At 44.8% G+C, this 16712-nt stretch overlaps 1 protein-coding gene across 1 annotated transcript in view; it reads right to left on the reverse strand.

Annotated features, from left to right (window-relative positions):
• Positions 1-2808: 2808 nt before the first annotated feature.
• Positions 2809-16712, reverse strand: part of gli2a (GLI family zinc finger 2a) — a 299357-nt gene continuing 285453 nt past the window's right edge. The window contains exons 13-14 of the mRNA XM_034187294.1: positions 9250-9616; positions 2809-5534 (exon numbers count right to left, since the gene is read on the reverse strand). Of these exons, the coding sequence (XP_034043185.1) occupies positions 3217-5534; positions 9250-9616 (2685 nt within the window). The 3' untranslated portion in view covers positions 2809-3216. The remainder of the gene's footprint in view (positions 5535-9249; positions 9617-16712) is intronic.

The following is a 16712-nucleotide window of genomic DNA, read 5'->3' on the forward strand; positions in this document are numbered from 1 at the left end:
TCGGGAATGCAAGTCTAGAGAATTGTGTGCCCGCCCCCAAAGTAGGGTGCCCGGGTTCCCGGGTAACCGCTAAAATCAAACCCTGGTCATATTTTATACTGTTTCAGCAAACAGCAGCCAAGAATATCCCACAGATATAAACAGAGCAGATGCATCCCAAAGGACTCTAATGTCACGGTTGTGTGCCTGTTGCTTTAAATGCAAAGGATCTGGTGGTTTCCTGGGGGATGGCATCCCTCTCCCTGTGTGATTCTCATGTTGTACAGGGTGCAGACAGATATTCAGATATGGACATTTATGACACTATACCACAAACATCTTTTATTTTGCTTTGGTAAAAGTCTAGACATGTACCCTGTAAGATGCAATGAGTGAGTAGACAACTAAAAATGATTAAATTGTGCCATCTTGTAAGACTCAAAATTAAAAGGGCACATAATGAGGAGTTAACTTTGACGCAGTGGATCAACACAAAACGCAAAGACGTTTTGTTTCTGTAATATGCTATGTGCCTATCTGTCACCTGCTGAACATGTCTGGGCTTGCTGCAGGGAATAATCTTATCACATGCATGGTGGAGATACCTGTGAGTTGCTGATATCTGCCTACACACCGTTTACCCAGTGTGTCCCTGTCACCCTCACCAGGTACATTATACCTGAACCTGAAAAGTTCTGCCTCCAACACGATTATTTCAATTACAAGCAAGATATCAAAGCAAAATTGCTACAAGAATAAACCTTTAACTAAATGACAATCGTGACACCAAATGATTTTTGCCTGCAATTCCACCTCCAATGAAACAATTGTGCACAGTAGTCGGTAAAAAAAATCTAGACATATGTGGGCGTGCGTTTGAAACAACACACCGTTGTTGAATTTCTCGCGGCAGAATGTTGTGCACCCATGGACTCATACCCTAACTGCTTTTCAAAATGGCTGACGCACAAAATGTCCCTGAATTTGGTAAAACTATTTGATCTTTTTACAGCTGTCTAATTGATAAAACCATCTGATCTTTTTATAGATGTTTAATTGATAAAGCCAAAGTATTAACATCTATTTGGAAAAGAATCAGCATGATGGAACACTCTGATTATTGCATGACACGCAGACAGACACTATTAAGATTTTTACATAACAACCTTGAACGCAACATGAGCAAACACCCGCCTATAACCCCCTACTTCACTTTTGCAGCCAATCACATAGACGCTGATCAATCAATCAATCAATTTTTTCAATCAATTTTTTTATATAGCGCCAAATCACAACAAACAGTTGCCCCAAGGCGTTTTATATTGTAAGGCAAGGCCATACAATAATTATGTAAAACCCCAACAGTCAAAACGACCCCCTGTGAGCAAGCACTTGGCTACAGTGGGAAGGAAAAACTCCCTTTTAACAGGAAGAAACCTCCAGCAGAACCAGGCTCAGGGAGGGGCAGTCTTCTGCTGGGACTGGTTGGGGCTGAGGGAGAGAACCAGGAAAAAGACATGCTGTGGAGGGGAGCAGAGATCGATCACTAATGATTAAATGCAGAGTGGTGCATACAGAGCAAAAAGAGAAAGAAACAGTGCATCATGGGAACCCCCCAGCAGTCTACGTCTATAGCAGCATAACTAAGGGATGGTTCAGGGTCACCTGATCCAGCCCTAACTATAAGCTTTAGCAAAAAGGAAAGTTTTAAGCCTAATCTTAAAAGTAGAGAGGGTGTCTGTCTCCCTGATCTGAATTGGGAGCTGGTTCCACAGGAGAGGAGCCTGAAAGCTGAAGGCTCTGCCTCCCATTCTACTCTTACAAACCCTAGGAACTTGTAGTTCCTAGGGTTTGATTCATGACAGGCTATGAGCTGCCCACATGGGGCCGGCTGGAGGAACAAAGGTTAGCGTAGACAGGAAATCTAGGCTCTTTGGGATATTTGCATGTGATCTGGTCCAAGACCCCAGCGCTGTTAGATGACCCTCTGTATCAGGGTTTGAACTTTTCAATACAACATCTAAACTTTGAAGTCCATTTCCTGTCCAATTCTTTTTGAGATCATTCACCACACTAAAAGAACCTAACAGCGACACATAGATGTGACTGGTGCAGAGTATCAAGTGTGGGTGTGATGGTATAGTCCTCACAGAATTTTGGGAAGATGGCAATGCTGTCAACGCCGAGCAATATGTGGACACTTTGCAAAAGACATACACACTTGAAATAGGCTTGTCCTGGAAAAGACACAGTTCTTCAGCACTCATGCTCTTCCACATGAGTTTAGAAACGCAGGATGCAACGGCTCAAATCTCGCGTCCTCCAACTTATTCCTTTATCTCAAGCTGAAAGAACACCGGAAAGGACACATTACACCATCAATGGTGCAGACATGCAAGCAGCTGTGCATAGCTGGTAATGAGGGAAGACACCCAATTTCTTCACTGACAATATGCAATAACCTGTCCGACATTGGCGTAGGGGTGTGGAATTGGAAGGCAACTGCGGAAAAGTAAAAACACTGCCTAATGGAGAACATTTCCAGCTTTAGGCAGATACGGATTCATTTGAGTATCTTGCTTGGTGCTGAAATAACTGCTTTGGAGGCAACATTTTTCAGCCAACCCTTGTAGATAGATGTTATTTTCAGATTTGACTCAAAACAATATTGAATACCTTACAGCCCTGGTTTAAACATCAAAACCATAATGGAAAGCACATATACAGCAAAATCTATACACTTAATGGTCTTCATGAGAAAATATTATCTGGTCTTTATATATTGTGTCCATTTTCTGCTCACTGCATTCATGTCTTTCTTTATTTTTGACCTTGATGTCCTCAGCAAGGCACTATGTGAACTGCTTCAGTGCACCACCTCTGAAAGGCTTTTACAATAGCAAATACTGAATGGCAATTGTTTGTAGATGCATTTATATACCCTGGGCTAGCTAACGTAAAAAAGAAAGAAGAAGAAAAAAGTATGGCTTTTTAACACATGATGATAAAAAAGATCCATAGCTATATTTACTATCAACATTATGACACATATAATCTGAAGCAAATATTACATGATAAGCATATTCCTTTCATCACTATCCTATGGACAATGATTTTTTTTTCAAACCTTGAAGAACCAGTTTTATATTGTTCAATCAGTGCTTTCTTGTGTAATCCATAAATTCCTGATGTAAGAAACAGTTAATACTGGAAGGATGGCAAAGTGTTCGGCTGCTCTCAGCTGATCATGTTGAGGAATTTGCTTTCTTCAGCCAAAGCTGTCAGCATTGAGTTCATGTCACCGATGGCCATGTTGCCGATCCCTGCTGGTATGGATGCCAGGGTGACAGAGTTGCGGGGGGTTGTGAGACGTGAGGAATTCTGGGAGAGGCTTTGCAGAAGGCCAGGGCTCAGTGTGCCTGACATGAGGCTGGAGTGGTCTCCGTCATCCAGCATGGTGTCAAAGTCGATCTGGGCATGCTCTGGGGCTCCGGCTCCACCGGTTGAAGAATCCACTGTGCTGCTGGAGACCTGGTTGACTCCCGGTGAGGCCAGGTTGGCTGCTGCAGTGGTGTTGTTTAAAGGGGCTTGACTTGAGCAGGGGGACATGGGGCTGTCAAAGCTTGCAGCATTATGCTCAAACATGTGAATCTGACCTGTGTAAAACATAGCAGAGTTGGGATTCCCAGAGGTGCTGTTGTGTGGCCTCTTTGGGCTGGCCTCTGAAGTGTCATTGCCATGACTGGGGCTCATTTCAGATGACTTGGGTACCTGGTTTGGATGCACAGTACCTGACCCTGTATGCTGTCTAGCAACAGGCCGTGGCTCTGTAGGAGGCCTAGGTTGTAACATGCCTTGACTTCCATTGGGGATGTTGTGTGGCTGGTGGGAGAGAACGTTGTAGTGTTGCTGCTGTTCCACTTGGTTTACATTAGAATAGCCTTCTGTCTGTCTCCGTGCTCTATAAATAGGAACATCTGTGTTACCGTCATCTGTTGGACCATTCCGTGAAGGTCTCACCATATTACTCCCGGATATAGAATTTAAAATTGCTTCTTGACCAAATCCTTTCTGTGGACTCATCTGCTCACTGAAATTGATGTTACTGCATTGTCTCTGCTGCTGACATTGCTGGAGGGAGATGTTGGTTAACCTCTGGCTGTTGTGTTGTGTGTACCCTTGCGTGGATGTATTCGGATTCATGGGTATTACTGGCTGGTTGCTGCTGAGGCCTTGACCCTGTGACTGGAAAGAACCAAAGTTATGCCTCTGCTGGACAACAGCCAGGTTTCCCCTGAGAGGGTGTTGCTGCTTGGAAAGCTTGGGTGTAGCTTCCACAGTTCCTGAGCTCACTTCATTCCACTGTACCGGCATGCTATTTTTGTTCATGTTGCCTCCTGGTGCTGAGAAGGGTTGCAGAGATCCTCTGAGGTTCAGGTGACATGAACGCATGTCCTGCCCCGTCTGAGACATGTTAGCATCCACCATGGCCATCCTCCTCTGCCCGCAAAATGATGCCGGAGGGACTACACCTGACTGGTAGCAATTTGTTTGGTTGGTAGAATGGTAGTCCCCTTGTCCTGGATTGTAGCTGTTGTGGTTGGTGGGGCCACCATTCTGAGACCTAAGGTATTGCACCATGTCATCAGGAAGAACTATATCATCTTCTCCACTCTGGTCACTTCCAACCATCATCCCTTCCACTGCCATGTTCTCCATAGCTACATTCTCAGAAATGCTGGGTGGCCTGGGGGCAAATGGGTAACGCTGTAGACTGCCATCAGAGCGAGTGTAACCCTGTGAGGCCAGTGAATTATAACGTTCTGCAGTAGATGGGCCATTCATGGGGTTCATGCTATTCATGCTGTTATAGCGCTGAACCCTTGGAAAGGCAAGAGGATCCAGGGCAGGCCGGCGCACTGGATCACTGGCACGACGGGGAAGGTTGGTGGGTACCTCATGTGGCATCATGCTTTGGTTGCCATATCCAATGTCACTACATCGGCGGGGCGCAGTTCCTGAGGACGGCTGATGGAACAGATGTGACTGCCCTTCCTGGGACTCATTATATAATGCCATACGTGTTCTCAGACTCATTCGATCCATATTGGGGAGTGGAGTCGGTGGAGCGCCACCAATTGCAGCAGCATACTTAGCCTTGAGACGGTAATGCTGAGCTGGTGTCAAACTTAACAGGCTTGGGAGACCTCCGCTGCCACCTACATTGACACCACCACCACACTGGCTGGCCTCACTGGAGCGGCGAGACAAATCAGTGGAGATTGGGTCATAGGAGTCAGCTGAACTAATGTTGTTGTGGCGGTTGGCACTGTACTGTGATGCCTCACTGGAGCGGCGGCTGGAATAGCAAGGTGAGATGCCGGAGGAGCGTCGACTCAAGGTGTAGACCGAGCTTATAGTGCTGGTTGTGCTGTCACGACGCTCATTAAGCTGATTCAGAAACATCACCTCACATGAAGACAGGTCACCCATACGTTGGCCAGGATAGGAGCTACTTGAATTACCCAACATGTTGGAACTCTCCAGCAGGGAACCTGATGAATAAAAGGAACATTATTACACAATTACATGCAATTACATACAACTTTGAATATATACTGTAATTTAGCAACATTTTTTTCACATCTAACTACTTTGTTTTGTAGTGTCATTTTGCCTACAACCCCTGGCAAAAATTATGGAATCACCGGCCTCGGAGGATGTTCATTCAGTTGTTTAATTTTGTAGAAAAAAAAGCAGATCACAGACATGACACAAAACTAAAGTAATTTCAAATGGCAACTTTCTGGCTTTAAGAAACACTATAAGAAATCAAGAATCTTATGGCAGTCAGTAACGGTTACTTTTTTAGACCAAGCAGAGGAAAAAAATATGGAATCACTCAATTCTGAGGAAGAAATTATGGAATCACCCTGTAAATTTTCATCCTCAAAACTAACACCTGCATCAAATCAGATCTGCTCGTTGACATTGACCCTGTGCCATGACATTGACCCTACATGTCTTTTTGCAAGGAATGTTTCTACAGTTTTTGCTCTATGGCAAGATGCATTATCATCATGAAAAATGATTTCATCATCCCCAAACATCATTTCAATTGTCCAAAATATCAACGTAAACTTGTGCATTTATTGATGATGTAATGACAGCCATCTCCCCAGTGCCTTTACCTGACATGAAGCCCCATATCATCAATGACTGTGGAAATTTACATGTTCTCTTCAGGCAGTCATCTTTATAAATCTCATTGGAACGGCACCAAACAAAAGTTCCAGCATCATCACCTTGCCCAATGCAGATTCGAGATTCATCACTGAATATGACTTTCATCCAGTCATCCACAGTCCACGATTGCTTTTCCTTAGCCCATTGTAACCTTGTCTTTTTTCTGTTTAGGTGTTAATGATGGCTTTCGTTTAGCTTTTCTGTATGTAAATCCCATTTCCATTAGGCGGTTTCTTACAGTTCGGTCACAGACGTTGACTCCAGTTTCCTCCCATTCGCTCCTCATTTGTTTTGTTGTGCATTTTCGATTTTTGAGAGATATTGCTTTAAGTTTTCTGTTTTGACGCTTTGATGTCTTCCTTGGTCTACCAGTATGTTTGCCTTTAACAACCTTCTCATGTTGTTTGTATTTGGTCCAGAGTTTAGACACAGCTGACTGTGAACAACCAACATCTTTTGCAACATTGCATGATGATTTACTCTCTTTTAAGAGTTTGATAATCCTCTCCTTTGTTTCAATTGACATCTCTCGTGTTGGAGCCATGATTCATGTCAGTCCACTTGGTGCAACAGCTCTCCAAGGTGTGTTCACTCCTTTTTAGATGCAGACTAACGAGCAGATCTGATATGATGCAGGTGTTAGTTTTGGGGATGAAAATTTACAGGGTGATTCCATAATTTCTTCCTCAGAATTGAGTGATTCCATATTTTTTTCCTGTGCTTGGTCTAAAAAAGTAACCGTTACTGACTGCCACAATCTTTTTTCTTGATTTCTTATAGTGTTTCTTAAAGCCAGAAAGTTGCCATTTGAAATGACTTTAGTTTTGTGTCATGTCTGTGATCTGCTTTTTTCTACAAAATTAAACAACTGAATGAACATCCTCCGAGGCCGGTGATTCCATAATTATTGCCAGGGGTTGTAGTCACCTTACACAGTACAGACAACTGCGTGTTTATCAGATTCTTGTACTAACAATATTAAAAAGTGCACAGAAGCCTTCTTTGTTACACTGTGTGAATTTCTCACTCCAATCATCTGTTGAAGGCCCCTCTGTGCCAAGTGTTTATGAGTTATAACAGAGATACAGTAAATTATGAATCTACCTTATGACAGCTGTGCTATACTTCAGCTGACAGTTTATTTAGATTGTTGCAAAGGACTAAATTCCAGCACATCAACACATGACTTGAGCTCATACAGTGAAAAACCAAGCGCGCAGGGGTGTAAGCAGACTGAGCACCCCTTATTTCATGTCCAGAACCCATCTTGAATAGTTTTCAGACTATTTCTTCTGCAGTTAGACACTTCACAACAAAAATAACAATGAACTGTGACCTCATACATCAGCTTCTGTGAGGACTACTGCATACCATCATACACCAGGGTGAGGTATAATGACGACAAACCCTGGTTTAGTTCTAAACTCAGACAGATGAGGCTGCAGAAGGAGGAGGCTTTCAGGAGTGGGGAAAAGATCAGATTTAAAGAATGAAAGTATAGGTTTGGGAAGGCGGTTAGGAAAGCTAAACAGTGGTATGCTGAGAAACTTCATCATCAGTTCTCAGACAATGACTCTACCTCTGTCTGGAAGGGGCTCAGACAGATCACAAACTACAAACCTAACCTTTCCTACTCTTTCAATGACCCTCATCTGGCCAGCCAGCTGAATGAGGTCTACTGCAGATTTGAAAGACAATGAGACAGTCCTAATAACATCCCTCATGATTACAACCTCCTCACGCACGCCAACTGGGATCTGCCCCCCACACACAACTGCTCACAGCAAGGACCCCCACCTCCTCCACACCTCTTTCCATTCATGAGAGGGATGTCAACAGGCTCTTTAAGAGACAAGACTACACCTCTCTCTACACTTGTATGACAAAGCAGCCAAACCTGACTCTGTCTCCCCATCCATACTGAAGATCTGTGCAGACCAACTGTCTACGGTGTTCACAGACATAGTCAACACCTCACTGGACACATGCCAGGTGCCAGCATGCGTCAAGACCTCCACCATCATCCCCATCCCCAAAAAGCAAAGAACCACAGGACTTAATGACTACAGACCCGTCACCCTGACCTCTGTGGTGATGAAAAGCTTTGAGCACCTTGTCTTCACACACCTCATGGGTCACCATTTCAGCACAGGTGTGCAACTTTTTCCCATAAGGTTTGTTTAGAAAGTTCAATTCCTTTATGGGAAGTTCAAGTTCAAGTTTATTTGCCATTTGCAGTTTTAAAACAACATTGGAAAAATGGTGCAAGGAGCTCAAAAGTGCACTAGCAAGACATACACAAACAATAAAAAGACATAAAAGAACAAAAAATACCATAAAAATGACAAAGCCACAAAATAATTTAAGATACGTTTAAAACTAATCAAAGAGTGGTGATCATTGCCACGGCTTGTGGGAAGAAACTTTTTCTATAACGTGTTGTCCCACATTTAATAGACCGATAGTGCCTACCTGAAGGAAGAAGCTCAAAATAATACTAGCTAAAGACCGGGACTTAAGCCTTTTTTGTAAATGGCCTCCAGGACAGACAGTTCCACATCAATAGTCCTACTGGCTGAACGAACCACTCTATTCAAAGCCTTCCTTTCTTTAGCAGTGGCATTTCCAAACTATGCAGTTATAACATTTGTAAGAAGACTTTCAATGCAGCTGTGATAAAAATTTAAGAGAATATTTTTGTTCAGAGTAAATTCTTTCAGCATACGCAGAAAAACAAGCCGTTGTCGAGACTTTTTAACAATTTTGTTGGTGTTATAATTCCAGCTCAATTCTTCAGATAAAAACAATCCCAGAAATTTACAGTTTTCAACTGTTTTCACCTCAGCGCCATTTAATATGATGGGAGCATAAGATCTATTTTTACTGAAGATCTTATGCTCCCATCATATTAAATGGCGTTGTATGCATTGTATGGCATTGTATTAAGTGTTGTGTGCAGGCTCCATTTTATGTTTCCCATGAGGCTACACACAAAACACATACACTTAAGAGCTCCACACTTACCGGCTGCAGGTATGGGAGGCAGCTTGGTGCTGTTGCGTTGGCCCTGCAGTGGCTGTGGTGCTGAGCTGATCCAGGGGCAGGTGTCTCTCACTGTCTTCAGCCTCTCCTTTTTGATGTTCTCCAGCTTGATGGTGACCCCAACACTGTGATTCACAACTTTCCTCAACTGGAGTCCCACCCCGGCCTGCTGTCCTCCAGCAGAAACAGTGGAGTCAACCAAGGGGCACTCATCCTGCGCACTGAGGTCCCCAAAGCTTCCCCCGCTGTGCATGGCCATCTCTACCCCACTGTCGTTGTTGTTGGCGCTGCTGAGAGGCGACGGCTCACTGCTACATGACGAGTGGCCACCAGGACTGGACTGATATGTCTGGAGGATGACAGTGGAGAGAAATGTGATGTGAGTACACCGGGGTACAGTATAACTGTGAGTACCACATGTAGAAGGGGCGATTGAGAAGTTCTGAGCCTGAACCCGAAAAAGTAGGGAGTGGTTCTCCATCTTTTGCATTCTGAGAAGCCAACATTTCTCAAGGATGCGTTACGTTTTGTCTCACTGGGTGCAATGTTGAGAACTGTTGAGAAATGAACCACACCCTACTTTTTGTGGGCATTCTGGGTATTTGAATGGCTGTCCCCCACAATTCTTTTTCCCTCCCAGGTGTGGCAGGAATTTCAGTTTTTTTGACATTCCACCTGATTCGGCTTGGCTCATTCCAAATGTGATGGGGCGCTAAGGTGCATACACAGGTAAATCCCAAACATACCTGCCCATGCTTTTTTAAAAATGTGTGTATTTTTCAAGACTCTGCCCTGTTACATTTAACAGTTTCTATTACGGGCTACATGTAACAATTTCAGAATATTTTTCTTAAAAAGTGGGTTATTAGTTTTCCAGTGATGTTGTTAACAACATAAGCAACAAACCAACAAAATGATGTTGACACTGTGATATTTTTGATGGATGAAGAAATATTCAAAAACAACACAGAATAAAGAAATATACATCAAACTCATGCCAAGTTTAAGAACATTATTGTACAATTTGTTGTGTGGGCCGCTGAAGAGGAGGTACTGCTGGCCCACCACCAGAGGGCGCCCTGCCTGAAGTGCGGGCTTCGGGCACGAGAGGGCGCATCCGCCCCACAGGAGCAACTGGGAGTGGCAGCTGTCACTCATCGTCAACGCCAGCTGTCACTCATCAACCACCACCACCATATAAGCCGGGCAGCATCTCCACCTCGCTGCAGAGATATCTTCTACCTACAAGGTAATTCTCGAACGCACGTAATTGCTTCTGAACTGTTTGCAGGCGTACCTGTTTCCCTACTTCAGCTGGAGGCTGGGTTTGTCGGTGATGGAAGAGTGACGGTCTTCACTCCTCACTACAAGCTGTGATAAGTAGTTGATTCAGGCTCTGCTTTGACTGTGTTCCTGTTTCGGAGGTGGAGGTGTTTTGCCCACCATAAAGGAACTGTTGCTGACTGTGTTACTGGGAGTGCACACACCCACGCCTAACTGTTTCTGCTTCCTGCCAGCAGTACCAGGTCTGACAGCTGGAGACGGTGGCCACCTGGGGACTCAGGACTTGGCGGCTCCGGTGTGCTTCAGACCCGTTGGCAGTGGAAATCATGTAGGACCCGACGCTTCTCTGGACAGACGTCTTCTATCTTTGAGCCTGCCCACACGTCACCTTTGTACATTGACTGTTTCAAATTCTGTGATTGTATTTCGTTGTGCACATTCACAACAGTAAAATTGTTATCTTTTGGCTCAATCCATTGTCCGTTCATTTACGCCCCCTGTTGTGGGTCCGTGTCATTACACTTTCCCAACAGGATATCTCGGCCAACGTCATGGATTCCGAGGGGCGTCAACCATCGGCTGAACAACCAATGGAAGAGCAGGGTGCACAGGCGCCAGCAGGAGACATGGTTGGTGAGTTGCAGAAAATCCTCACCGCCTTCACTGGTCGGTTGGATTTAATGACCGAGCAGAACGTTATACTCAATCGTAGGATGGAGGCTCTCACCGCACAGGTGGAACCGCGCGCTCAGGGCGTCGCTGCAGCTCCTCCTCCTGCTGCCCTGGTGCCAAATATAGACATTCCAATGGTCGTTCAACGAACCCCCCCACGTCCCCTGAAGCATACATAAGTCCTCCGGAACCGTACGGAGGCTGTGTGGAGACGTGCGCAGACTTCTTGATGCAGTGTTCGCTCGTCTTCGCACAGCATCCCGTTATGTACGCGTCGGACTCAAGCCAGGTGGCTTATGTGATTAATTTGCTTCGAGGTGAAGCACGCGCCTGGGCTACGGCGGGAGCAGAATGCACGGCTCCTAACAACATATACTGGATGTGAGGGAGTTCAGACAAGATTTTGACCATACTAATAGAGGCGAGACCGCTTCAACAGTGCTACTGTCTATGCGACAGGGGCGCCGGAGTGCAGCCGCGTATGCAGTTGACTTCCGCATCGCGGCTGCGAGGTCTGGCTGGAATGCTGCTGCACTCCGTGCCGCCTTTGTAAACGGACTGTCGTCGGTCCTTAAGGAGCACCTGGTGGCTAAGGACGAGCCACGGGATTTAGACGGGCTCATCGACCTGGTTATACAATTAGACAATCGGTTAGACGAACGCTGTTGGGAGCGAGACGAAGGACGTGGCCGGGCACGTGCCGTCCCTCTCCCTTCCGGGTCTGAAAGGTTTCCGCCCTCCCCATGCTCCACAGCCTCAACGCTCCGTGTGGTTACAGCTCCCCCTGCTGATGATGCTATGGACACGAGCAGGGCTAAATTGAGGGCTTCCAATAGACAGAGGAGACTGGCCCGCGGGGAGTGTTTTATCTGCGGCTCGAGCGAGCATATGCAGAAAAACTGCCCCAAGCGGTTAAACACCAACGCCTGCCCTGAGAGACTGGGCTAAGGGTGGGCCAAGAAATTCACGTGGGACACACACGCATATCCGCACGTCTCCCAGTTACAATCCTGAGTGGGGATTTAACCCTTCAAGTCCCAGCACTGGTGGACACGGGGTCAGAAGGGAATCTGCTGGACAGCAGATGGGCTAGGGAAGTAGGGCTCCCCCTGGTGGTGCTCCCTTCACCATTGAAGGTGCGAGCACTAGATGGCACCCTTCTCCCCTTAATCACACACAAGACACAGCAAGTAACTCTGGTTGTGTCTGGGAATCATCGGGAGGAGATTGAGTTCTTTGTAACTCCTTCTACCTCCCGCGTAATTTTGGGCTTCCCGTGGATGATAAAACACAATCCCCGGATTGATTGGCCGTCTGGGGTTGTGGCTCAGTGGAGCAAAACCTGCCACCGGGAATATTTAGGATCCTCGGTTCCCCCCGGTTTGACTGCTAATGAGGAGGTTAAAGTTCCCCCCAATCTGACGGCGGTGCCTGAGGAGTACCACGATCTTGCTGACGTCTTCAGCAAAGATCTGGCACTCACTCTTCCCCCCCACCGGCTGTACAATTGCGCCATTGATCTGATCCCGGGCGTTGAGTACCCGTCCAGTAGACTGTACAATCTCTCACGTCCAGAGCGAGAATCAATGGAGACCTACATCCGGGACTCGTTAGCTGCCGGGTTGATCCGGAACTCCACCTCCCCGATGGGTGCTGGTTTCTTTTTTGTGGGCAAGAAAGACGCCGGGCTCCGTCCATGCATTGATTACAGAGGGCTGAACGAGATTACGGTTTGCAGTCGATACCCGTTGTGCCTGTTAGATTCAGTGTTCACGCCCCTGCATGGAACCAAAATTTTCACTAAACTGGATATGAGGAATGCGTATCACCTGGTTCGGATCCGGAAGGGAGACTAATGGAAGACGGCATTTAACACCCCATTAGGTCACTTTGAGTACCTGGTCATGCCGTTCGGCCTCATTAACGCCCCTGCGACGTTCCAAGCTTTGGATAATGACGTCTTGCGGGACTTCCTGCACCAAATCGTCTTCGTATATCTAGACGATATACTCATCTTTTCCCCGGATCCTGAGACCCATGTCATCATCATCATCATCATCATCAATTTTATTTATATAGCGCCAAATCACAACAAACAGTTGTCCCAAGGCGCTTCATATTGTAAGGCAAGGCCATACAATAATTACGTAAAATCCCAACGGTCAAAACGACCCCCTGTGAGCAAGCACTTGGCGACAGTGGGAAGGAAAAACTCCCTTTTAACAGGAAGAAACCTCCAGCAGAACCAGGCTCAGGGAGGGGCAGTCTTCTGCTGGGACTGGTTGGGGCTGAGGGAGAGAACCAGGAAAAAGACATGCTGTGGAGGGGAGCAGAGATCAATCACTAATGATTAAATGCAGAGTGGTGCATACAGAGCAAAAAGAGAAAGAAACACTCAGTGCATCATGGGAACCCCCCAGCAGTCTAAGTCTATAGCAGCATAACTAAGGGATGGTTCAGGGACACCTGATCCAGCCCTAACTATAAGCTTTAGCAAAAAGGAAAGTTTTAAGCCTAATCTTAAAAGTAGAGAGGGTGTCTGTGTCCCTGATCCGAATTGGGAGCTGGTTCCAGAGGAGAGGAGCCTGAAAGCTGAAGGCTCTGCCTCCCATTCTACTCTTACAAACCCTAGGAACTACAAGTAAGCCTGCAGTCTGAGAGCGAAGCGCTCTATTGGGGTGATATGGTACTATGAGGTCCCTAAGATAAGATGGGACCTGATTATTCAAAACCTTATAAGTAAGAAGAAGAATTTTAAATTCTATTCTAGAATTAACAGGAAGCCAATGAAGAGAGGCCAATATGGGTGAAATATGCTCTCTCCTTCTAGTCCCCGTTAGTACTCTAGCTGCAGCATTTTGAATTAACTGAAGGCTTTTCAGGGAACTTTTAGGGCAACCTGATAATAATGAATTACAATAGTCCAGCCTAGAGGAAATAAATGCATGAATTAGTTTTTCAGCATCACTCTAAGACAAGACCTTTCTAATTTTAGAGATATGGCGTAAATGCAAAAAAGCAGTCCTACATATTTGTTTAATATGCGCTTTGAATGACATATCCTGATCAAAAATGACTCCAAGATTTCTCACAGTATTACTAGAGGTCAGGGTAATGCCATCCAGAGTAAGGATCTGGTTAGACACCATGTTTCTAAGATTTGTGGGGCCAAGTACAATAACTTCAGTTTTATCTGAGTTTAAAAGCAGGAAATTAAGACAGTAAGACAATCCTGCAGTTTAGCTAGTTGGTGTGTGTCCTCTGGCTTCATGGATAGATAAAGCTGGGTATCATCTGCGTAACAATGAAAATTTAAGCAATGCCGTCTAATAATACTGCCTAAGGGAAGCATGTATAAAGTGAATAAAATTGGTCCTAGCACAGAACCTTGTGGAACTCCATAATTAACCTTGGTCTGTGAAGAAGATTCCCCATTTACATGAACAAATTGTAATCTATTAGATAAATATGATTCAAACCACCGCAGCGCAGTGCCTTTAATACCTATGGCATGCTTTAATCTCTGTAATAAAATTTTATGGTCAACAGTATCAAAAGCAGCACTGAGGTCTAACAGAACAAGCACAGAGATGAGTCCACTGTCTGAGGCCATAAGAAGATCATTTGTAACCTTCACTAATGCTGTTTTTGTACTATGGTGAATTCTAAAACCTGACTGAAACTCTTCAAATAGACCATTCCTCTGCAGATGATCAGTTAGCTGTTTTACAACTACCCTTTCAAGAATTTCTGAGAGAAAAGGAAGGTTGGAGATTGGCCTATAATTAGCTAAGATAGCTGGGTCAAGTGATGGCTTTTTAAGTAATGGTTTAATTACTGCCACCTTAAAAGCCTGTGGTACATAGCCAACTAATAAAGATAGATTGATCGTATTTAAGATCGAAGCATTAAATAATGGTAGGGCTTCCTTGAGCAGCCTGGTAGGAATGGGGTCTAATAGACATGTTGATGGTTTGGATGAAGTAACTAATGAAAATAACTCAGACAGAACAATCGGAGAGAAAGAGTCTAACCAAATACCGGCATCACTGAAAGCAGCCAAAGATAACGATACGTCTTTGGGATGGTTATGAGTAATTTATGAGTAATGAGTAAGTAAGTCATGAAGTCATTACTAGTTAAACTTAATGGAATACTCGGCTCAGTAGAGCTCTGACTCTTTGTCAGCCTGGCTACAGTGCTGAAAAGAAACCTGGGGTTGTTCTTATTTTCTTCAATTAGTGATCAATCAATCAATCAATCAATCAATTTTTTATATAGCGCCAAATCACAACAAACAGTTGCCCCAAGGCGCTTTATATTGCAAGGCAAGGCCATACAATAATTATGTAAAACCCCAACGGTCAAAACGACCCTCTGTGAGCAAGCACTTGGCAACAGTGTGAAGGAAAAACTCCCTTTTAACAGGAAGAAACCTCCAGCAGAACCAGGCTCAGGGAGGGGCAGTCTTCTGCTAGGACTGGTTGGGGCTGAGGGAGAGAACCAGGAAAAAGACATGCTGTGGAGGGGAGCAGAGATCGATCACTAATGATTAAATGCAGAGTGGTGCATACAGAGCAAAAAGAGAAAGAAACAATGCATCATGGGAACCCCCCAGCAGTCTACGTCTATAGCAGCATAACTAAGGGATGGTTCAGGGTCACCTGATCCAGCCCTAACTATAAGCTTTAGCAAAAAGGAAAGTTTTAAGCCTAATCTTAAAAGTAGAGAGGGTGTCTGTCTCCCTGATCTGAATTGGGAGCTGGTTCCACAGGAGAGGAGCCTGAAAGCTGAAGGCTCTCCCTCCCATTCTACTCTTACAAACCCTAGGAACTACAAGTAAGCCTGCAGTCTGAGAGCGAAGCGCTCTATTGGGGTGATATGATACTACGAGGTCCCTAAGATAAGATGGGACCTGATTATTCAAAACCTTATAAGTAAGAAGAAGAATTTTAAATTCTATTCTAGAATTAACAGGAAGCCAATGAAGAGAGGCCAATATGGGTGAGATATGCTCTCTCCTTCTAGTCCCCGTCAGTACTCTAGCTGCAGCATTTTGAATTAACTGAAGGCTTTTTAGGGAACTTTTAGGACAACCTGATAATAATGAATTACAATAGTCCAGCCTAGAGGAAATAAATGCATGAATTAGTTTTTCAGCATCACTCTGAGACAAGACCTTTCTGATTTTAGAGATATTGCGTAAATGCAAAAAAGCAGTCCTACATATTTGTTTAATATGCGCTTTGAATGACATATCCTGATCAAAAATGACTCCAAGATTTCTCACAGTATTACTAGAGGTCAGGGTAATGCCATCCAGAGTAAGGATCTGGTTAGACACCATGTTTCTAAGATTTGTGGGGCCAAGTACAATAACTTCAGTTTTATCTGAGTTTAAAAGCAGGAAATTAAGACAGTAAGACAATCCTGCAGTTTAGCTAGTTGGTGTGTGTCCTCTGGCTTCATGGATAGATAAAGCTGGGTAT

The sequence above is a fragment of the Thalassophryne amazonica genome, chromosome 14, assembly GCF_902500255.1.
Source record: "Thalassophryne amazonica chromosome 14, fThaAma1.1, whole genome shotgun sequence".
In the NCBI taxonomy this organism is placed as follows: Eukaryota; Metazoa; Chordata; class Actinopteri; order Batrachoidiformes; family Batrachoididae; genus Thalassophryne; species Thalassophryne amazonica.